General features: G+C 43.0%; 1 protein-coding gene across 1 annotated transcript in view; it reads left to right on the forward strand.

Moving 5' to 3' along the window:
- The window catches only part of SEPSECS (Sep (O-phosphoserine) tRNA:Sec (selenocysteine) tRNA synthase), a 196,384-nt gene extending 183,947 nt beyond the window's left edge, over window positions 1-12,437 (forward strand). The window contains exon 11 of the mRNA XM_069202162.1: window positions 11,311-12,437. Within this exon, the coding sequence (XP_069058263.1) occupies window positions 11,311-11,632 (322 nt within the window). The 3' untranslated portion in view covers window positions 11,633-12,437. The remainder of the gene's footprint in view (window positions 1-11,310) is intronic.
- The last annotated feature ends 11,764 nt before the right edge of the window (window positions 12,438-24,201 follow it).

The raw sequence follows: 24,201 nt of genomic DNA on the forward strand, positions 1-24,201 counted from the left end.
TGTTGTTCTGGAGACGTGTACAGTATCATGCAAAATGTAAAACTGACTCAGACATCATGCTTGTTGAGATCTTTACAATCCAGAAGCGGAATTTCTTTCATACCTCAAGAACCAGACTTGTGTGTGCCTCTCAAACCAGCAATCATACTATAAAGAGCTATCAGTGTGACAGGCAGTGCTTGATTTGTAAAAGAATGAGTTCTGATGGTTCTCAAAGCTGTGATCAGAAGCCTGCAGCTAGAGCTATTAAATGTTAGTGTGCCGAATACCAAGATTGTGCAATCTTTAATTCACCTGAGGGTACTTTAATCCACTCTCGGAACCCCTTCCTCTGTCACTCTTGCAGATTCCTTCTTTCTCCCTTTATGACGTTTCTGTATTTATCTTCCTCTTTCTTTCCTCTTTGTAAGATTTTCCCTCTCTTGCTCTCTGGAAATGTCTTATCAGGACAAGCATTTGCAAAGTGATTGGTCTCGCACTTGCAAGAGTTAAAGCTATTTGCAGGTAAATGACAGTGTCTTTAATCTATATGCTTTGGTTTGTAGTGGATGTATGTGGTTTGTAGTGGAATTATGTGTACTTAATAGGAATTATTATGGAATTGTGTGGGGTGGAGTTGTGTGGTGTTTAGTGCATTTGTCTAGTGAAATTATTTGACATGGTGAATAGGGGTGAGAGCTGCACATACCAGATAGAAAGAGTAATAGAGAGGGATAGGTAGTTTGTGTGCGGAGTGGTGAACGGAAGAGATAAAAGAGAGACAAAGAGGCAAGCACTAGCAAGCAAGGATTTTTAAATGACACTGAACGAGACAAATGAAAAGCAGTGGCAAGCACAGGGCAAAGTTGAACCTCACATACCATATACACACAACAGAAGCTTTCTGCAGAAGTTGGCTCCACCCCACCCCCTCATGAGACATATGAATTACCAGTCCCGCTCTGGACAGTGTGATCCTGGACAACTAGCTACCCAGTCATGTACTCCGAAGTCGGCAAAGGGACTCAAGCGTGTACAGGAAATGGTTGAGAGAATTTATATCCGATGGAAGTTTGCCCACAGTAAGGAACAAAATGCTATAGTAAACAAAGTTCATCTGCTCGATTGGTGTGCATAACGCTCAGTCAGTCTATAAACAAAAATAGTGTGGCAGAAGCGAAACTGAGTGCAGTGCTGAGACAAACAAAACACGTTAACTTATAAAAAGTGCTTGTTTGAAATTAAAACACAAAGTTCTCTTGGCATGTAAAACCGCACAGCAATAATGAAGGAAGAATTGCAGTGAAAGGCTGTCAGCTTAAAACAGAAACGTGAACCCTTCCTAGAACTGATGAGTTGGCACCACAGCATGCTGCCGGAACTCACAACCGCAGCCCTTTGTTTTCCATCTGAACATTTTCAGCAGGAGCACTTAAGGCAAAGTTAATGGCTGATTAAAGACATCACAACATCCGGCCTCCGCACGTCCGGCGACACAGGTAACGAGCTGGGCTCACAAAATGTGATAATTGTCCCACTGTGTGCCTGGCCTGATGATGTTGGACCACCTCCTCAATTATCTGAGGAAGTTAAAAACCTTGGAATTACCATGGGGTCCAAGTTAACAATGAATGCCCAAGTGGACAAATTAGCACAAAAAAGCTTCATCACCTTGAAGATTCTGCGACGCATCTTCCCCCACCTCGGATTTCCACACAAGGTCCAGGCTACTATCTCTCTTGTACTATCCAGACTGGATTATGCAAATAGCCTCTACCATGGATCATCTCCATCTATTATGAAAAAACTACAACGTATTCCGAACTCTGCTGCCAGGCTATTGTTACATGTAAAGCCACAAGCCCACATGTCCCCTGCCTTGAGAGCACTACACTGGTTACCCGTTGCCAGAAGATCCACCTTCAAGCTGCTTTGTATCACCCACAAATCTATACATGGAGCACGACCGCTTTTTATCAGAAACAAAGTAACCAAATACATTCAACAAAGAAACCTCAGCTCGCGATTGCCACCCCGCCGTAGAACGCCACCATACAAGAAAAAGACTATAGGTGGTACATCCTTCTCCATTCAAGCAGCCAAACTATGGAATTCATTGCCCCCAAATATAGGATCCACGAATAAGTACCTTGTCTTCAGAAGACTACTCGAGAGTTGGCTCTTTCCTTTATATCCACCATATTTAAACAGCAATGGACTGCATATGCCTGTGTTGATAAATATTTTTATTCTGATTATATGTATAGTTCTTAGGAAATAAGTATTGCTACTATGTCATAACAAAAAATTACACACATGCCCTTTAAACCTGTTTAACAAATGTATATTTCCTCATGGGTAACCCGTGAGCAAGGCGGAGAACGCCGAAACGTGTTGGGTTAGTTTTATGGTGCTAACATTCATGAGATTATGGATATGATGAGTGTCGAATAAATGAACACGATGCTTACCGTTGCGGAGTTGGTGTGCCTCCTCGAGTAAGGCGAGGAGTGGTCTGTGGACAATTATGTAATGGAAGCCTGATCCGAGCACGAACCGATATCGCAGGAACTCGTCTGAGTCAGTCAGCAGCGTAAAGTTTAAATATATATGTCTATATATGTGTGTGTGTATGTGTATATATATGTGTATATATATATATATATATATATATATATATATATATATATATATATATATATATATATATACATACATACATATATATATACACACACACATATATATGCGTGTGTGTATGTATATATATGTGTGTGTATATACAAATATATGTGTATGTTATTCTATGCTTAACATGTTCATAGGTTGTTGCATAGCTCCTAGATAAGTTGTTATATTAGATACTTGTGAATCCCTGCTCTTGTTTTATATCACACTGATCAAATGTTTTCTCATCATAAGCATTTTATTATTCGAAAATTTAGGAAATATGAACAAATGTTAGAAAAGTACACTTATTAATTAACTTCAAATATTACAAATCTTGAAAGGCTGTGTTTATACAATACTACTTTTCTTCTCATATTATTATACCCATTATTATATTTCTTGAACATATATTCCCTTACTTTGTATTTACATATCTATTTATTACTCTAGTCCTACTGTACTGGAAAGAAAAATTAATTAAAGACTATACATAAAATTCAAATTATAAATAAGTAAATTAAAGTAAAGAAATAATGAATAAAATAAATATGATAAAAAAATGTACAAGTGTAAACAAAAATATAAATTTACTCTCTTGTAAACTTTACTTTGTCTCCCCATCACCATACGCAATGTCTATCAATCTATCCTCCATCCTCACTCTGACTCATCAAAAAAACCCATTCTACTACTTTCATCTCCAAAATAACCCTGCCTACGCTCTCCCCTCCTCTTCCACATCTAGCTCACCCAAACGTCAGTTTACTGCCATGATCTCCCAAACAACCCTACTAAATTCTCCCTCATTTATCTCACCTTTGACTCATCTAAAACCCCTCCTGCTACTATGGTCTCCCTAACCCTTTCCATAGACTCTTCCCTCCTCCATCTTTCTTTTACTCGTTCCAAGCCTCATCCTATTACTATAAACTCCCAATTAACACTTCTGGATTCTTCCCTCCTCTGTCCCTCCATTACTCTAGTCAATCCAACTAACAAACTCACATATCCTCTGCTCAAAATAACTCATAATAATACTAAAACCTGACTCATATTTCCCTATACTAATCTACCACTAATTCTTCTTGGGTTCCAGAGTAGCGTGCCACTCATCGAAAAGGGTTTTGACGCCTCGTGAAGGGTAGTAAGCGCTATATAAATACTATTCCAATACAATACAGGGCATATGTCCCGACCATTTAGAATCAGCCAAATCGTTTGCAAGTCATGATCTTCTTTACGATGCCCTGATCTTAATTTCACATGCTGATAACCTAAAAGGCACGCACGGGTGAATGGGGGCTGGGGCTGAAAGGAAGCACCACACTTGATTCCTGGGTGAATATTTTACTGAAAGAAGCCCAACTGACGGTCAACTTCCAAAATTGCAAATAAACAGTTGTATAAGCAACGGAGCAGGAGATAGCAATAACACAGCTGTGGAATTAAGAGGAGGTGGGACATGCTTCATTAAAATGTAAGCAGCTAGGGCGCCAAAGCTGAACCCAGGCAAACAATTACAGGGCAGGAAATCAATAAAAAGTTGTCACCCAAAGAACGGATCAACGACCATAATGGAATGCTACAGTACTTAGCCCTTGCTCAGTGGGAGGAAATGAAAAAGAAAAAGGAGGGACAAAGAGGCAGGGCCAACCACTAGGAAGCAAGGATTTTTAAAAGACTCTGACATAGACAAATGAAACGCAACGGCAAGCAGTGGGCAAAATTCAACTCCACAAACCATATATAACAGGTCGAAAAGCAACAGCGCAAGTGCTGTTAAGCCTGACCAAAAAAATAAGTGCCGGTCCCCAGAAATGAGTATTGGTGCAGTCCCTTAACCCTCGCTTACCCTGCAACCACCAGTGACAGCCTTTTAATTGTCAAGGCTGTTGCAATCAAATGCACACAACAAAACCAGCTAAAAGCAGGCTAATATTTTTGCTTAAGGATTTTCTGTTATTTCTACTTCTTTGCCCTTTCTTAAGAACGCAATTGAAGGTGTTTTCCAAGCAAGCGCAGTTCATTGAGAGGGCTATAGCCCTCTTCACTCACATTGTTTGGGGATGTTGCAGGCCCTTGTGGATGTCACATAGACATTTACTATTACTCCATGGATTCTGTATGGGTGCTGGTTTTTTTCTTTTTCTCACTAAACCCTTCAGGGTGCCACTGATCCCCTAGAAACCTCTTCCCTCAGTTTCATATTTTGTTTTACTCATAACTGCGATCTTGGTGCGACTAATTTTTTGTCAGGCCTGTTTGCTTTAGGCGTAGGATTTTGGGTTAACTTATGCTCTTAAGAGGTTTGATTATCTTTATTACATTGGCAATCAGTCGTTCCCCAGGTGCTTAGCTATGAAATGTGCAAGTCTCGCCAGCACCTTCGACAAATTTTCGTGTGTCGGTGTTTTGTGCTCTGTGCAAAGAAGTGAAAACACGTTTCCGCTTGCGAGTTTTAGCGGACTGTAGTCATACAAGTAGCAATTGTGTCCTTCATGGAAGTGCCACAGACAATACATGCATTTCATAGCAGCTGTTCTTCGTGTCTGGAACGAAGACTGCAATTCTAGTCATAATTTATAACTATGAAAAGTTTTTCAGAACTATTGTTAAGGCTGCATTACATGCTCGTTGGTTACTTGGTTTACAATACCTCATTGGCTGTGTTAACACACTGTTATTTGAGGTACTTAATATATTATCTGACCCTTTCATTTTGTGGTTCTAGACTATTGATCCGTCCTTGGTAGAAACATATCACGGTACTATATTATGTTATATTTTTTATTCCAATGTTGCCAAAGTTACTCGAAATATTTATGCTTTTCTTGCTGCTTGGAAGTTACTAGTCTGCTTCTTACCTTTGCTCCTCAGCATGTGCTGCCGCTGAGACCTTCTCAACAAGTGGCTTTGTTTCTTTTTTGGACCTCATTTATGAGGGTTTTCTTCCACTTGCATACCTGAGACTTGCCTGATCTCTTTTTGTCCATATAGTGTTTGCTTTCCACCTCGTCTTGGTAGGTGCTTTCTCGATGTCTACATTCTTCCCCATTTACACTTCTGCCTCTATTTCCCAGGTCGGTACTTCTGTAATTACGACTGTCATGTTGGGGATGATGCCCCTGGGTACAGACAGGTCGTCCTCCCCGGTGGTGAGATTTAACAGCAGTAAATTCCTGGTGACTGAACTGCTTAGATCTTTTTCTCCTTTTCAGCAGTGCCATCTGAGCAGGCTGCAATTCTACTTGATTTACTGTCAGTAACTCCTGACTTTCCATTTCTCTGGACTGAGATGGCCCTGTTCCTGAGTGGTCTCAAGATTTGACCCTTGCCTTTGACATTTTTTTTTATCTCCATTCCGTACCTTTGGGGAGGGGTTGTTCTTTATGGTGTTCCTGGTGGTTTCCAGTATTTCCTGGTTGTGACTCTATCTGCGCCTGTTTCCTGTTGGCTTCCAGTAGTTGGTGGAGGGGTAGGTCCTGTTTGAAATGAATTCCTATCTCTTGATTCGTCCTATGGGTGTCGTCCTATGCTTCACATTTAACTTGTTCCCTTATTTTGGGCTTAATTTCTTATCTTTGCCCTGGCTGGAGGTTATGGTGTTTTCTGTCTTTGGTTTCCTGCTTATCACCATGTTGTGCTTAATGCACTGTGTCTGCTCTTTTGATGTTTTTATTGGCTGTTACTGTTTGAGATCATGATGGTGCTCCACCACCCTGCGTCCCAAACACACTTTACCTTTTGGGCTTTGTGAATTGATTCTTCCTTTGTGGCTTTCTTGCTACGTGCTCTTTTCTAGGTCCTCATTTGGCCTGATCCTGGGGCAGAGTTGCAAGTGTCTGTGCACCTCTTCTGACTTCTGATTTGGGTGACATGAGTCAGTCATTTGTCAACTTCCTTTGTGGTTGGTGTTTTCAGTTTTTATTTTTTTCTGGTGGGGATCCTACGGGGTTTCCTAATGTACTCATCAAAGGATGCCACCTTCCTCCATGGCTATTTGGGACATGTCTTGCTTTGTCCAATCTTCTAGTTGTGTCTACTGTCCGATTTCATGTGTTGCTGGTTCGCCTTTGAAGGGGAGCTTTTTTCTATCCTTGGGACTCCGATATTGGAACCTGGTGTGGCGTCCCCCAGAAACCCATAGTTTCTGGTCTTTGTCTCTGCAGCTGCCTCTCCGTACTAAGTTCTTGTCTCTTCTGTTTCTCACTGGTAACCTTGTTGGTGGCCTATAGTTCTCCTAGCTGCTGTTTGCCAGTGTTGATGTTGTGAGCCCCAGCTCTCAAGGAGGTTTTAATAGCTCCGGAATGGACCCACCTGGTTCTCTGCCATCTTTTTCGGTCTTCTGTGTGCCGTCTCATCGCTTGCAGTTACACTTTTCATTTGCTCTGAGCCTCTTGTACGTTTTTCCCTTTTCTGGCTTTGTTATTGTTTTTTCTTTTTGCTTTTCATGCCCCTAGTTTTAAGGCCTTTCCCTTCAGTGGTATTCAGCGGTTTGGCGTTTCTGGTCCAAGTCTCATATTCTTATGCTTGCTTGGCCGATTAAGGTGAGTTTATTTAGACCTGTGAGTCTTTTTAGCCTTGTGAGTCTCCCTTTTCAGTTGGGTCAGATTGTGTTCTCTGTGGCCACTGTTAGTGTTTTGCTCTTTATAAGCTTCTTCTTTGTATTATCTCAGGGCAATAACTGTGACAAGGAAGCGGGATGAAACGGTTGTGCCCTGATTATTTGCCTGTAATCTTCATCACACAAAGTCCTGCCCCTTCTTGCCACAGTCCCTCTTCCCTCTTCCACCAGTTTTCCTCCTCATACTCCCCACCTTCACTTGTGGTTGCTGTGTTATTGATCTGGGGATTTCTGCCTGTTTTAGGACTTCCTGTGGGAATGTCACCTTGTTATATTCATCCCCATTATGGGGAGGTTGAGGCAATAGAGGAGTGAATAGAGGCCGATGCAGCTAGACACTAAAAATGTTTTGGTAGGATTAAGGCACTAAGGCGCTTGTCTCGGGTGGGTCACCCTAATAATTATGGTCTTTGAAGAGTATGTGGTGTAAAGTTGATAAGTAATTGTTTGCCTCTTGGAGTTGAAAAAGCTGGGTCATTATAAAATTGATCCAAACTTGTTAACATTTGCAGAGTGATTGTTTTGTTTTCTCTGGTGCCATATCACTGAAGACTGCCTGGTATACAAAGCTGTGACTTTGCCAACATTGACATTTTTTTGTGAACTTGAATATAGTTAATTAGATGCCCTGAATCTCTTGTTTTTATTGAACGTTGTGCTCTTTGATTTAGCACCAATTTGGTATTTTCAGTAACAATACAGTTATCTCCTTCAAGCTTCTTTTGGGGTTTTCTTGTGGAGAGGAGCCACGACTCATGAGACTGTCTCAAGTTGGTCAGGATGCACCTCTCCATCCTCAACAATGGTAACCCATAGCATTTTACATGGTGGAGGTCAGCATTTGTGTTTGTCATGCTGTTCTTTTGTGTGCATTAATTATAACCAGGTATTTGAAGCAAACCCAGAGCAAAGTAAAGTGCTTATGTAGCACACAAACAGTAATAACGTGAAAGCTCAACACAAGAAAACTCTGACGCTAATTTATAAAAATGGAGTACGTTTTAATAAATTGTATAACACTAAAACAACAAAATGTCAATCATTAGAACCACAGATATGCAATTTCAAAGATTTAAGTTAAGTATAGCCTAAAACAGAAAGCACCATTCATGTTCTCTAGTTGTGCGAGACTGGGTGAAAGTCACAAGTTCAGGTGAACCATGATGGTTTGTGGGCTGAACACAGGGACCAGATTAGTCCTGCTGAGAAAAATTACCTTAATGTCCAGCATAAATAGTCCAGTTTGTAGTGGAAGTGGTCGTGAAGAGCAGGTGGTCTCTGTAGCATGCAGAGCAGATTGGGTGCCGCCAACGGTCATCGTTGTAGCACAAAGATCCTGTTGGGCGTTGTGGGTGGTTGTTGCTGGAGCTTCAAATTGGCTGTCACCGCAGGCTAGTGATGCCGTAGTGCCAAGTGCAGATCTCACAATGCCAGTCGTCCCTGTAGCACAAAGTGAAAGTGGCCTGATAACACTTTTAGTGCAACTTCATATCAAATACTGATTTGCACATGTAATACTAGAGTGGAAATGTCCAGATCAGAAACGCAACTGTTTATAATTGGGAGGCCTCTTCATTGTGAATTTGTCTCTGATAGTTCTTTCTTTGTTAACTCATCATGGCAAGATCTTCTTCTAGTGAGTTGTAGTGGAATATGATGGTGTCACATTCCACTAGAATTCAGTGTAGTGGGAGTTCTATGGAATACGGTGAGGAGTCGAAGATCTGGACCTGGGCTGAGGCGGATGGCTGGGGTGACTTCCATGGAACTTGTATCTTATTAATAAATCATTTTCACCATTTGGACTTTGGAGCTTAACTATTGAGAAATCTACTCTTCAACACTTGTCCTCTGTGTTTTTAGTTTTTAATACAACTCTGCTTAGCTGCGGTTTTAGCGTTTCCAGGTGTTCCTCTCACCCAGTTACTATTACTGAATTTACCAACCCTAGAAGGATGGACAGTTGGGAAGGCCTTAATGGGATTCAAACTTGTGACCTTCTGAAAGCATTAAACTTTCAGAGCCATTTAGCTGTAAAGTAAGGTTAACAAGTTTTTCTCATCCTTTGCAGGATTTGAAAATGCTTCCCCAAGGTCAATGGGATCTTTGGACCCAGTGAAGTGTGTGGTAACCATACACAATCAATTCAAACCCAAACAATAAATGTAAACACCATGACCCATGTGGCCACAGAAAAAAAACTCCAATCCAAGTTCAAAGATTTATTTTATAACCACAAAGCCAAATTCATGTAAATAGTGTGCAAAATCGTAAGGTTAATAAACAAAATAGGTTGACCAAATCCACAAAACAAGTTTAATCTACTCTTTTTCAACACCATTTGACATTCAAGAAAAATAATGCATATTAATAAAGACACAATTTGTGACACAAACATTCTTTAAATCTGACTGTGAATACATTAGTCAAATCAGATTACAAGATTGTGAAATCAGGATTTTGAACATGTTATCCTTACTACTAACCAAATTAGGACAAACGTGTGTGGGAACGGGCTAACACATGAGGGCAAAAGTCAAAAGGAAGACAAAAATAATTGGGAAAAACATCTATCTCGGGCTAAGTTAAACTAAGAAAAATAAAATAGCCAGGTATTAGCATGCTGACTTCTGCTCAAGAAACGCAGGTCAGGGAAAATAACGCGTATTAGACTATACCTCTCCTAGGGTCAGCATTCAATTGAGTTTTGTCAGCAAATCATGTAGATCATCAGCAAAGTCCATTAGCAACACCATCAGGGGAAAGTGCGGAACACGGGCTGAACAGGGAAATCAGGAAGCATTCAAGGGCCAAGTTAACAGAACAAGATTTTAAAGGGACTGTCTCCAACTTACTAAGTCCATTAAAGTTCACAAATGCCTCTGATCCGACAGCTCAGTAGTTCCACATTATGCAGAAATGACAAGATCCAACCAGTCTTTGAGCACAAACCGAATTTGCAATATCATATTAAGGTCCCAGGTTTGGTGAGAAGTTGTCTCTTCTTTCCATGTTAATCCAATAGTTTAAGCATTTTGCACATCACTTGTTGCAATCCATTTTATTTCCCGTGTTACAAGACATTTTCAACTGTTCATGTGAGAAGGTTCTGTTGAACAGTAGCAACTGCTTTTGCTTTCAGTCTCCAGGTCTCAATGTACCAGAATCAAGAACATTGGAAGACAAGTCATATACAGTGAACAATGGGACTTTTAACTGTTCACGAGAAACAACCTAATGCAAAAATTCATTTAAGAGGAAAAAATGATTCATCATTTTTACATGACTGCAAATACGGAATCTTAGGCCTAGTTATGCTAATACAAGAAATATAATTCATTAATACTGTTATTAATAAAATTCATAATATGCAAATGTAAGAATTCAGTATGAATATCTCATCAGAATATGCAAAAACCATTTAATTAATCATTGCAATCTTTATTGAAGCATCACATTAGATATGACGGAGAAGTGTACTTATTTTTACACGCATGTAACATTATACTAATAAATCATATTAAACATTGTAAATCAACTTGATTTCACTACTATCAGTTACTCTAATGTGTAAATATAATTCAACAATATTTTAATCTTATTAGCACATTGTCAATTCTGGTAGGCACGTTGTCCATCATAATAAAATATGAGCATTTTTAAAATACGTTTCAATGCAGCGTTTTATCTATGTTAGGCTTTTAAACGTGAATATGAATGTCACCAAATGCTGACGTCTGGGTCACTAAAAGCATTATTAAAATGTTACGATCCAACAGTGACATAATTCAGAGTTAATGCTTTGCCTTTTCTGTAATTTCAGTAGCCTTAGGTGAATCCATCTATTTGAGCCTATAGATGTGTTGTGGTTGGTCTCATCGTAATCCTCACGTTTACTTCAATGTGCCATAGAAATAAATCTATCACCATATTAACGCTATCCATGTACCTACAGGCTCGAGTAGTGTGCTTAAACATTGCTGATAATGATACCTTGGCCTTGCTTTATAATCATACACCTTATGTTTTATCTGCAGAGTCGTGCCTCGTGAATCAGTGCAGACCGTGAGCGGACACACTTTCACCGGCTTTATGTCTCACTCCAGTGACTATCCCTGTGCGTACCTCAACGCCGCCGCGGCCATCGGGATGAAGAAACAGGACGTGGACTTATTCACCAAAAGACTGGAAAGGTGCCTCAGGGACTTGAGGAAGGAGAGTAATTATGCAGGAAATGTACTTGCAAGAGAAAATGCTAAGCAGGCTACAGAATTAGACATGGGGGAATTAACGGAAAGCTTACAAGAGGTTTTACCAGCGGAAACAACTGCCAATCTCTCCTCTGCCGGAGCCCTGTAAACCCCCCACAGCCGGGGTCACAGAGTGCATGATGTAAGAACATTCATCTCTGGAAACGGCCGGCGGAGGGGCTGGGTTCTTGCAGCTGTGGGTGAACGACGCGGACTCACCTTCACCTCTAGGCCGTGGGTTTGAACCTCGCCACGCTGGGGTGGGTCATGAATCCTGCACTGTTTACAGCTTGTGTGAAATTATTACTATTATTTTCATCTCATTGCAGTTGCCAGTAGACAGGATGGTTGGTTACATGAAAGTGGCGTTACCAGCATAAGTATCATCAGTTTCGCACTGAGGAAATTCAGTGTGCCTTCCCCTCTTACCCACCTCACCTGGATTGCAGTACACTGGTGGGTAGTTTGAGGGGCCACCACAGCTGTGGAAAAATTACGATTCACCACTTTTAATCCCTTAATCCTCCCAAACAGGATATCATTATTTCCATAGTGTGCACTATGCGTGCGTTTCACCTAAAATGACTACATAAAAACGTTTTTTAATATCTTTCAATACAAATGCAAATATCCCTGGCTGCTGGTGATGGCAGTCAAGAAGTTGAGCGTTCTGTCTAATAATCAGCCGAGCTTGTTCTGTTTGACAGCAGCTTTCCAACTTGCAGGTAAATTTACAGGAAATCGGCGGCTTTCCAGTTGGGCTTGCACTTGTTCTAACCGTTGGATTCGGTGTAGTCCCAGAAAAAACATCTTTGGAGAAATATGTATCTGTAAATGTCCTGGCCGCCCCGTGCTTGAGAAATCAGGAAGGCTGGGTATTGTGATCTGTACTATAAAGACTTACAAAAACCATATATTACTTTTCTGTTTTGTGTTCTTGCAACAACAAAAAATCACGTTATATGAGTGTTTAATCGAATGAACAAAATGTAACAAGTTCTCAAAGGGAATGAATTGATCTGTACACAAAGCAGCCAATGAACCACAGCTTACAAAAGTTGCATCAGTTAGACGATTGAGTTCTTCAGGAATTAATTTTCCTGTTTGAGTAGGCCGCGCCGATTCAGCGAGAGAGCTGTAGTTCATAGTGCACTTTGCTGCCAGCAGTGAGGCCCCTCGGCCCCCGAAGTGTTATTGCCCTGCCTTCTGAGGAACACTACAGCAAACATGTGAATGGGAGCGTGATGGCCGGAGTAACCTATATAGAGGAGAAATGTATCTTGAGTGTTAGCTGGGAAAATACTGCAGTCATTGAGCTGAGGACTTGAACAGTGCAAGTGAAGGAAATGGTGCTTAAGGGTTTCTAGGCAAGAATGTTAAGGCATATTGGGTAGCGGTGAAGGCTTCCTGTTGGCCATGTGTGTCAGCCTGTGTATGTTGAGCATAATTTATGGACTCGTGCTGTCCATGAGGGCCTCATGTGTATGCCATAAGTGACACATACTGCTAGGAAGAAGAATTTTGCATAGAAGCTGGGGTAGTGGTATTAGAGGCTTACTACATCTGTGTGCAACTTTATGTAGTGGGTGGCGTGTGTGAAGGCCAAAGGTATGTCCTGTTATGGCAAGTGTAAACTATGAGGAGAATAGTATATTGGTATATACGTTGTTGGCTTGTAGTAAATCTTTTGGTAGTGCAAAGGTACATACACCTTTGCCTCTGTTACAATGGTCATCTAAACTCTTTTAGAATAGAAAAGTCAAGAGCTTTTGAAAAGGCCAGATCATGAATATTTCTGATGCAAAATGGAAGAAAGTTCCACTGTTGTGTTGATTGCGCAGAAAGTTGGCATTTATAATTTTTATTCAAAGGTGATTTTTTTTTTTCAAGAGCTGTCATCTTTGCCATAGTCTCAATTTGAGGACCGATTGTGGTGTGTTCTTAATCTGCTGGACTCGTGGTAAAAGGTATTAAGGTGACTAATGGCAGAGAGAATGGAACTAGCCTGTTTGCAAAATTACCAAAGCACTATTTGGTGACTTCGAAATTACCAGAGCAGTAGTCACCAGAATTCAGTGAGTTCAGCGTGAGGGAAGTGGCAACTCTCTTGTGCATTAAGGATTTAAGGAGGCCCCACACCAAGGCTGAGATCTAAATCCAGAATAAGTTCTAAGTTTTTCTCCTAAGGCGCAGACATTGGTTGGCTGCCCAACTCAAGATAAACGCAAGTTCACAAGTCAATGTTCTGAAATTTAGTTTCAAGTTATTTCTAGTCATCCAGTTGAGGATGGCAACAAGGTAAGACGTTTGATTTTTGGTTCCTGTATCAACAGTATCTTCTGTGGTCATGGAGCATCTGATAGGGTCCAAAGGGTCATTAACAACAGTTGAATCCATATTTCCAGGTCTGGGACAGGCGAGTGAGTGGATAGAGGTAGTAGCGATTTTAGAGCCGCACTCCGGATCCTTATTCTAGCACTATAGGTGACCAGAGGATTGTAAGTATGCATTCCACTGGCACTAGGAGAGAAGTGAGGAAGCCTTAGTGTAAAGACGACAAGCTACTATACAAGAGCATTAACCCCTTTGCTGCCAGGCCTTTTCCCTCCTGTGCCGAGCCTTTTTTTGGCTATTTGGGGCAGTTCACGCTTAGGCCCTCATAACTTTTTGTTCACATAAGCTACCCACGCCAAATTTGCGTCCTTTTTTTCCAACATCCTAGGGATTCTAGAGGTACCTAGACTTTGTGGGTTCCCCTGAAGGAGACCAAGAAATTAGCCAAAATACAGCAAACATTTCGTTTCTTTAAAAAAAAAATGGGGAAAAGGGCTGCAGAAGAAGGCTCGTGGTTTTTTCCCTGAAAACGGCTTCAACAAAGGGTTTGCGTTGGTAAAATCACCATCTTCCCAGCTTTCAGGAACAGGCAGACTTGAATTAGAAAACCCCATTTTTCAACACAATTTTTACATTTTACTGGGACATACCCCATTTTTTACTATTTTTGTGCTTTCAGCCTCCCTCCAGTTAGTGACAGAAATGGGTGAGAAACCAATGCTGGATCCCAGAAAGCTAAACATTTCTGAGGAGTAGACATAATTCTGAATTCAGCAAGGGGTTATTTGTGTAGATCCTACAAGGGCTTCCTACAGAAAATAACAGCTGAAATAAAAGAATATTGACATTGTGGTTAAAAGAACAGCAATTTTTCTCCACGTTTTACTCTAACTTTTTCCTGCGATGTCAGATTTTTGAAAGCAATATACCGTTACGTCAGCTGGACTCTTCTGGTTGCGGGGAAATATAGGGCTTGTAGGTTCATCTAGAACCCTAGGTACCCAGAGCCAATAAATGAGCTGCACCTTGCAATGGGTTTTCATTCTATACCTGGCATACAGCAATTAATTTGCTGAAATATAAAAAGTGAAAAATAGGTATCAAGAAAACCTTTGTATTTCCAAAATGTCCACAAGATAAGGTGTTGAGAAGCAGTGGTTATTTACACAACTGTGAATTCCGGGGTGCCCATACTAGCATGTGAATTACAGGGCATTTCTCAAATAGACTTCTTTTTTACACATTGTTTTATATTTGGAAGGAAAAAATTTAGAGAAAGACAAGGGGCAATAACACTTGTTTTGCTATGCTGTGTTCCCCCAAGTCTCCCGATAAAAATGGTACCTCACTTGCGTGGGTAGGCGTAGCGCCCGTGACAGGAAACACAAAATGGACACATCACATTTTCACAAAGAAAACAGGGCTGTTTTTTGCAAAGTGCCTAGCTGTGGATTTTGGCCTCTAGCTCATCCGGCACCTAGGGAAACCTAGCAAACCTGCGCTGGTCCGAAAACTAGACACCTAGGGGAATCCAGGATGGGTGACTTGTGCAGCTCTGACCAGGTTCTGTTACCCAGAATCCTTTGCAAACCTCAAAATTTGGCCCAAAAAAAACACTTTTTCCTCTCATTTCGGTGACAGAAAGTTCTGGAATCTGAGAGGAGCCACACATTTCCTTCCACCCAGCGTTTCCCCAAGTCTCCCAATAAAAATGGTACCTCACTTGTGTGGGTAAGCCTAGCGCCCGCGACAGGAAATGCCCCAAAACACAACGTGGACACATCACATTTTCACAAAGAAAACAGAGCTGTTTTTTTTTTACAAAGTGCCTAGCTGTGGATTTTGGCCTCTAGCTCAGCCGGCACCTGGGGAAACCTAGCAAACCTGTGCCTTTTGGAAAACTAGACAGCTGGGGGGAATCCAAGATGGGGTGACTTGTCGGGCTCTGACCAGGTTCTGTTGCTCAGAATCCTGTGCAAACCTCAAAATATGGCCCAAAAAACACTTTTTCCTCTCATTTCAGTGACAGAAAGTTCTGGACTCTGAGAGGAGCCACAAATTTCCTTCCACCCAGCGTTCCCCCAAGTCTCCCGATAAAAATGATACCTCTTGTGTGGGGGGCCCAGGTACCTGCAAAAGAAAAATGCCAACAACCTGTAGAGATTGAAGAGATAGCACAGCGAGTTGATAAGCACATATTTTTCTTTTATACATCTTTCAGGCTGACTCTGCTTTGGGGACCCGCGCAAGTGACGTATCATTTTACTTGGGAAACTGAGGGGAACGCTGGGTGGTAGGAAATTTGTGACGCAGTGGTGATCCTACAAAGAAAAGTGAGGAAAATATGATTTTTTAAAGCAAATTTTGAGGTTTGCCGAGGAGTCTGGGTAAGAAAATGTTAGGGGATCCAGGCAAGCCACACCTTGGACTCCTTGAGGTGTCTATTTTTAAAACATGTCTGGTTTTGGTAGGTTTCCCTAGATGAAGGCCGCATCCAGGACCAAAAACATAGATGATTTCCCCCTCCCCCATCCCCCCCACCTCCCCCAAACACAGGTAGTTTTCCAATAGATCATTTTGGTGTGTCCACATACTTATGTGATGTTCCAAACACTAAAATTGTGAAAAGAAACACACTTAGGTTATGTTAAAAAGACCCCTCACCCATCAACCAAGTTGGTGGCATGCTTCATCATTGGGGTCCCACCCGAGACACCTAGCGTGTCACAGGTGTGCTGCGACACCTGATTACAGCGGAGCAGATTTTGTCATTTTTACCACACATACTGGGTGGATTTGGCACGAGGGTGAGTGATGGTTCAGTGGATCAAATTTTATTAACAAGAGATTTCACAAAAATGAATTGCACTGTTAATAAATGAAAGGCCAAAAAACGGAACCAATGACTCACAGCTCGTGAGCTGTAAAGCCACAGCAAGGCACCAACCGCTTTACAGTCCAGTCACACACCTTTTCATACATGACATGCACAAGACCATTCATGCCGCCAGCCACGGGCCCAGCACATTACAACACTCGCATCGACAGACAGCGCCACTCAAGGGCCCATCACTTACATACGCCCACATGCCTGATACATCAATCACACCAGCTGATGGGAGCGTGTGGACTGGCGTTTGGGTAGCAGTGTTTTGCAGTAGCCAACAGCAAGCCAAGCGCCACTCCACACACAATGGCATCACTTTTTTTTTGTTTTAAAAATAAAGAAACCACTAACTAATTAGAAATAATTACAAAACTACAAACACAAAAGCTCTAAGTACATGACAGAAATGCCAACCACGAAACTGAACACATGAAAATATAAAACAGGCAGTTTACACTCATGGTAGTTCCCAGTAATTCTTCTGGGTGTGGTAATTCTTGAAACAACCACCCACAAACAGCCCAGGTTTTGAAGGACAATCTGGGCACTACATTCAAGTCTCCCTCCGGATACCTCTTCAAGTACACACTCTACATTTATTAGCTGGAAAGTCTTTTTTGGGTGTGGGAGGAATGTGCTCAGCAAAGTGGCGATCTTTCAATCTAGCCTCATCCTCCACCACTGCTTGTCTAGGAACTCTTGCATGTTCCACCACAACAAGGCTCTTTATCACTGACTCTTGAAATTTCACAAATGTCTTCTTTGACTCTGGAGACCTATCCTTAAACACAATAAAAGCATTAAAAGTTGCCAAGTGGAAGAGGTGAATTGCTAACTTCTTATACCAAAAGTGAGACTTACGAATAGCGGTATAAGGTTTCAACCTCTGATCAACTCTATCTACACCTCCCATGTGCTTATTATAATCTAAAATGCACATAGGTTTGCGCACTTCAGCAACCTGGCCCCAAACAGTCACAGGGGAAGAACTCTCATCATGGATAGTACTTAGCAGGTAGACATCCCTCTTGTCTCAAAATTTCAAAGCTAGTAGCTCATCATTCTGCAAGGCACTGCACTGTCCCTTCTCCATTTTTTTTTTTTTTTTTTTTTTTTTTTTTAACAGACAAACTCCCTTGGATAGCCTTTCTGGTTACAATGAATTGTGCCACAAGCAACAGTGTCTACTCTAAACAATTCCTTGAACAACTGCACTCCAGTGTAGAAGTTATCTACATACAAACGGTGACCTTTGTTGAACAGTCGTCTACTAAGTTCCCACACAATTTTCTCAGTAACTCCAAAAGTGGGAGGACAACCAGGGGGGTCAATACTGGAATCCCTACCAGTGTAGACACAAACTATACACATATCCTGTAGTACTTTCAGACCGCATATACAATTTAATTCCATATCGTGCCCTCTTGATAGGAATGTGCTGCCTAAAAATCAAACGACCCTTGAAGAGGACCAAAGACTCGTCCACAGCTATTTCTTTGCCTTAGAACATAAACCTCTGAAAACCGATCTTCAAAATGATAAAGGTCAGGCCTAATCTTAAAAAGATGGTCAGATTGGCAACAAAATGCAGCATCCTTAGAAGAAGCAAATACCGATTACGACTCATAGTTGCAGGAAATATAGCTGTTGCCAACAAAGGACTAGTAGACCAATAAGAAGCCAGTGACGGCTTCCTGATCAACCCCATCAAAAGAGTCAAACCCAAAAACCTTTTCATCTCCTCCAAATTTGTGAGAAACCACTGGGTAGCTCTAGAGTGTGGCCTAAGTCTAGCAGCGTTGTCCCTCAAATACTGCTCCGCATACAAATTAGTCTGCTCAACAATCTCTTCCAAAAACACATCATCCACAAATAACTCAAAGAAAATTGACAGGCAAAAAGTTGTCTGTATTGACTCTACACCCCGGGAGACCAATAAAGGCAGGCAACTCTGGCTGCTCCATGTTTGGGGCAACCCAGATTTCAGGTCTTCTAACGGGAAACCTTTCAGCCCCAGGTTGCTGCACTAATGGCACATCAGTGTCCTCCTCTAAAACAGGCCCTTCATCTGCACTGAGAGTGGCTTCCTCATGAGAAGATTCCTCTCCGACAGAAACTTCACTGCCAGAATCTCTCACTTCCTCCTCTGCCTCAGATGCAGAGTCCGTCTCATAATCATGATCAGACAATGATTCAAAAAGCATACCAACCACCTGCTGAGTGGTCATCCTGTGGCTAGCCATGATCTTTCCTACGAAAAGTAACTGGACAAATGCACCACCAACAACCAGCACTGTGTAAGATAAGTAATAAAGTGTAGCTTTATCAGTAAGAGTTATAAACTCAAAAGCTATACAGCAATCATCAATGATATCCCACTAAAAAGAAAGAACATAAATAAAAGCAAATTAGAAATAAGACAACACAAATATCTTTGTGCACAAATCTAAGGACAATTTCACACACAACCCTGCATTTAGTACACCACCTACAAACATGTCATTCATGCATGGCAACAATACTCCTTTGGAGTAAATTGTTTTTACTTACCTTAAACATGCAACTATGCAAACCGCAGGTCAATTACTGCAAAAACTGCAAGGAGCCACAGCAAAGAAAGCAAAAGCTTTGAGCTAGAACAAAAAGGAGAATTTTTTTTATCACAAATGCAAATACTTCGCCAGTTGACAAATACCCCACCATCAAGCATTTAGAAATTGGTGCCTAAGTGGATTCTGCCCCTCATAGGGGCAGATGGGCCTTCTAAAAAATAGGCCTATCTGCCCCACGGGGGGCAGAAAAATATCTTTAGTAGTGTGTCCCCATGGGGAGCGACTCTTGCCCAAGGGGCCACCCCCCAAACAAAAAAAACACACACACTCTCTCCCTGGTGCCTAAGTGGCTTCTGCCCCCGCCCCCCTTTGGGGGCAATGGGCCTAAGAAAAAATAGGCTGATATGCCCCCAAGGGGGGCAGAAATGGCCAACAGTTCTATGCCCTGTTGGGGGTGCCACCCCTTGCCCAAGGGGACGCCCCCTGTAGGAGGCTGGCCTGGCTTATAGTGGGTACCTAGTGGTACTTACACCTTGTGCCAGGTCCAGTTATCCCTTATTAGTAGATTAGAAGTGTGCTAGCAGCTTAGGCTGATAGAGGTAGCTATAGCAGAGCAGCTTAGGCTGAACTAGGAGACATGCAAAGCTCCTACTATACCGCTTATATCACTTAGCACTATATCATAAGAAAACACAATACTCAGTTACTAAAAATAAAGGTACTTTATTTTAGTGACAATATGCCAAAAGTATCTCAGAGGATATACTCCCTTAGGAGGCAAGTAATATACACAAAATATACACACAAACCAAAATCAGGTAAGTAAACAGAAAAGTAGTGCAAACACTGTAGAACACAATAGAATGCCATAGGAGACAATAGGCCTAGGGGCAACACAAACCATATGCTCCAAAAGTGGAATGTGAACCACGAATGGACCCCAGGCCTAGTGTAGTGTGTAGAGGTTTGCTGGGAGTGTAAGAAAACACTAAGGGTGTCTAAGATACCCCACCCCAAGACCCTGAGTAGGAGTAAAGTTACCCTACTACCCCAGAAAGTCAAGATGGGGATTCTGCAAGGACGACAACTGACTGCAAAGCACTGAAGGCGGATTCCTGGAGCTGAGGACATTCAAAGGAAGGGGACCAAGTCCAAGAGACACGCAAGTGTCCGGGTGGGCAGGAGCCCACTAAACCCCAGATGAAGGTGCAAAAGGGCTGCCTCCGGGTGGAAGAAGCCGAAGATTCTGCAGCAACGGAAGGTGCCAGGAACTTTTCCTTTGGTCAGAAGATGTCCCACGGCGTGCTGGAGGATGCAGAGTTGTTCCATGCAGAAAGACCGCAAACAAGCCTTGCTAGCTGCAAGAGTCGCAGTTGAAGCTTTTGGGTGCTGCCATGGCCCAGGAAGGACCAGGAGGTCGCCCCTTGGAGGAGGAGACAGAGGGGGCGCTCAGCAACACGGAGAGCCCACGCAGAAGCACCTGAACAGGCGTTCAGAAGATCTGAGCACGACGGTCGACTCAGCACAACAAAAGGGAGTCCCATGAAGTTGGAGTCCAACTCAGCGAGTTGGGCAATGCAGGACGGAGTGCTGGGGACCTGGGCTAGGCTGTGCACGAAGCAAGTCTTGCAAAAGTGCATGGAAGCCCTAGCAGCTGCAGTTCACACAGTACACAGGATTACTATCTGGCGTGGGGAGGCAAGGACTTACCTCCACCAAATTTGGACAGAAGGGCCACTGGACTGTCGGGGACACTTGGACCCAGCTTCTGTGTTCCAGGGACCACGCTCGTCAGGATGAGAGGGGACCCAGAGGACCGGTGATGCAGAAGTTTGGTGCCTACGTTGGCAGGGGGAAGATTGCGTCGACCCACAGGGGATTTCTTCTTGGCTTCCAGTGCAGGTTGAAGGCAGACAACCCTCAGAGCATGCACCACCAGGAAACAGTCGAGAAAGCCAGCAGGATGAGGCGCTACAATGTTGCTGGTAGTCTTCTTGCTACTTTGTTGTGGTTTTGCAGGCAGCCTGGAGCAGTCAGCGGTCTATCCTTGGCAGAACTTGAAGAGGGAAGTGCAGAGGAACTCTGGTGAGCTCTTGCATTCATTATCTGGTGTGATACCCAGAGGAGAGACCCTAAATAGCCCTCAGAGGAGGATTGGCTACAGAGAAAGGTAAGCACCTATCAGGAGGGCTCCCTGACGTCACCTGCTGGCACTGGCCACTCCGAGGTGTCCATTGTGCCCTCACACCTCTGCATCCAATATGGCAGAGGTCTGGCACACACTGGAGGAGCTCTGGGCACCTCCCCTGGGAGGTGCTGGTCAGGGGCGTGGTCACTCCCCTTACCTTTGTCCAGTTTCGCGCCAGAGCAGGGCTGGGGGATCCCTGAACCGATGTAGACTGGCTTATGCAAGGAGGGCACCATCTGTGCCCTTCAAAGCATTTCCAGAGGCCAGGAGAGGCTACTCCTCTCAGGCCCTTCACACCTATTTCCAAAGGGAGAGGGTGTAACACCCTCTCACAGAGGAAATCCTTTGTTCTGCCTTCCTGGGACTGGGCTGCCCAGGCCCCGGGGGGGGCAGAAACCTGTCTGAGGGTTGGCAGCAGCAGTAGCTGCAGAGAAAACCCCGGAAAGTTAGTTTGGTAGCACCCGGGCTCTATGCTGGAGACCCAGGGATGCATGGAATTGTCCCCCCAATACCAGAATGGTATTGGGGGTGACAATTCTATGATCCTAGACATGTTACATGGCCATGTTCGGAGTTACCATGGTGACGCTACATAAAGGTATTGACCTATATGTAGTGCACGCGTGTAATGGTGTCTCCGCACTCGCAAAGTCTGGGGAAATCGCCCTGAACAATGTGGGGGCACCTTGGCTAGTGCCAGGGTGCCGTAACACTAAGTAACTTTGCACCTAACCTTCACTAAGTGAAGGTTAGACATATAGGTGACTTATAAGTTACTTAAGTGCAGTGTAAAATGGCTGTGAAATAACGTGGACGTTATTTCACTCAGGCTGCAGTGGCAGTCCTGTGTAAGAATTGTCTGAGCTCTCTATGGGTGGCAAAAGAAATGCTGCAGCCCATAGGGATCTCCTGGAACCCCAATACGCTGGGTACCTAGGTACCATATACTAGGGAATTATAAGGGTGTTCCAGTATGCCAATCAGAATTGGTAAAATTAGTCACTAGCCTGCAGTGACAATTTTTAAAAGCAGAGAGAGCATCAACACTGAGGTTCTGGTTAGCAGACCCGCAGTGATACAGTTAGGCACCACACAGGGAACACATACAGGGCACACTTTATGAGCACTGGGGTCCTGGCTAGCAGGATCCCAGTGACACAGGCAAAAACAAACATATATACAGTAAAAATGGGGGTAAAATGCCAGGCAAGATGGTACTTTTCTACACAACTTCCCTCCCCTCGCCCCCCCGCCCACCACCAACCAACCCCCCCCCCCCCCCAGCCAAAACGAGGGACAATAAGGCTAACCTTGCCCGGATGAGTCTTAATTGTCTACGTGGAAATATCTGGAGAGTCCATCTGCATTGGAGTGGGTACTCCCAGGTCTATGTTCCACTGTATAGTCCATTCCCTGTAGGGATATGGACCACCTCAACAATTTAGGGTTTTCACCTTTCATTTGTTTTAGCCAAAGTAGAAGTCTGTGGTCTGTCTGAACAATAAAGTGAGTACCAAACAGGTATGGTCTCAACTTTTTCAGTGCCCAGACCACAGCAAAGGCCTCCCTCTCTATGGCAGATCAACACTTTTCTCTAGGGGTCAACCTCCTGCTGATAAAAGCAACAGGTTGATCCTGGCCCTCAGTATTAAGCTGTGATAGCACTTCCCCAACCCCCAATTCAGAAGCATCAATCTGGGCTATGAACTTTTTGGAGTAGCAAGGGCTTTTTAGGACAGGTGCAGAACACATGGCCTGTTTGAGCTCATCAATCAAAAGCTTTTTGACAGCTAGCTGTCCACAATACCCTTTTAGGCATCTTTTTTGTTACTAATGAGGTCATTAAGAGGAGCTGCAATGGAGTCATAATTCTTAATAAACCTTCTATAGTACCCTGTGAGGCCTAAAAAGGCTCTCACCTGGGTTTGAATTGTAGGGGGAGCCCATTCCATAATGGTCTAGATCTTCCCCTGCAGTGGTGCAATCTGTTCCCCACCTATCAGGTGGCCCAGATAAACCACTTTCCCCTGCCCTATTTGGCACTTTGAGGCCTTGATAGTGAGGCCTGCCTTTTGCAGGGCCTCCAAAACTTTCCACAGGTGGACCAGGTGATCATCCCAGGTGAAGCTAAAGACAGCTATATCATCCAGATATGCTGCACTAAAAGCTTCCAACCCTTGCAGGACTGTGTTCACCAACCTTTGAAAAGTGTCAGGTGCATTCTTCAGACCAAAGGGCATCACAGTGAATTGATAGTGCCCTCCAGTGGTTGAGAATGCAGTTTTAGGTTTTGCATCTTCTCATAACTGCAGGGTATTGGCAGATTAAGTTAAGTCAAAAGTGCTCAGATACTTGGCTGAAGCCAGGGTATCAATCAGCTCATCTGCCCTGGGTATAGGGTGAGCATCTGTCTTGGTTACTTGGTTGAGCCCTCTATAGTCAACACAAACCCTCATCTCTTTTTCCATCCTTACTGTGAGGTTTAGGAACAAGCACCACTGGGATAGCCCATGGGCTTTCTGAAGGCTCAATCACTACTAAGTCTAACATTTTCTGAGCCTCTTGTTTAATGCAATCTCTGACATGGTCAGGCTGCCTATAAATCTTACTCTTGACAGGTAAACCGTCTCCAGTATCGATTGTATGCTCACACCAAGTAGTGGTACCTGGTATCAGTGAGAAGAGTTCAGAAAACTGACTTAAAAGATTTACACAGT

The sequence above is a fragment of the Pleurodeles waltl genome, chromosome 1_2, assembly GCF_031143425.1.
Source record: "Pleurodeles waltl isolate 20211129_DDA chromosome 1_2, aPleWal1.hap1.20221129, whole genome shotgun sequence".
Lineage (NCBI taxonomy): Eukaryota > Metazoa > Chordata > Amphibia > Caudata > Salamandridae > Pleurodeles > Pleurodeles waltl.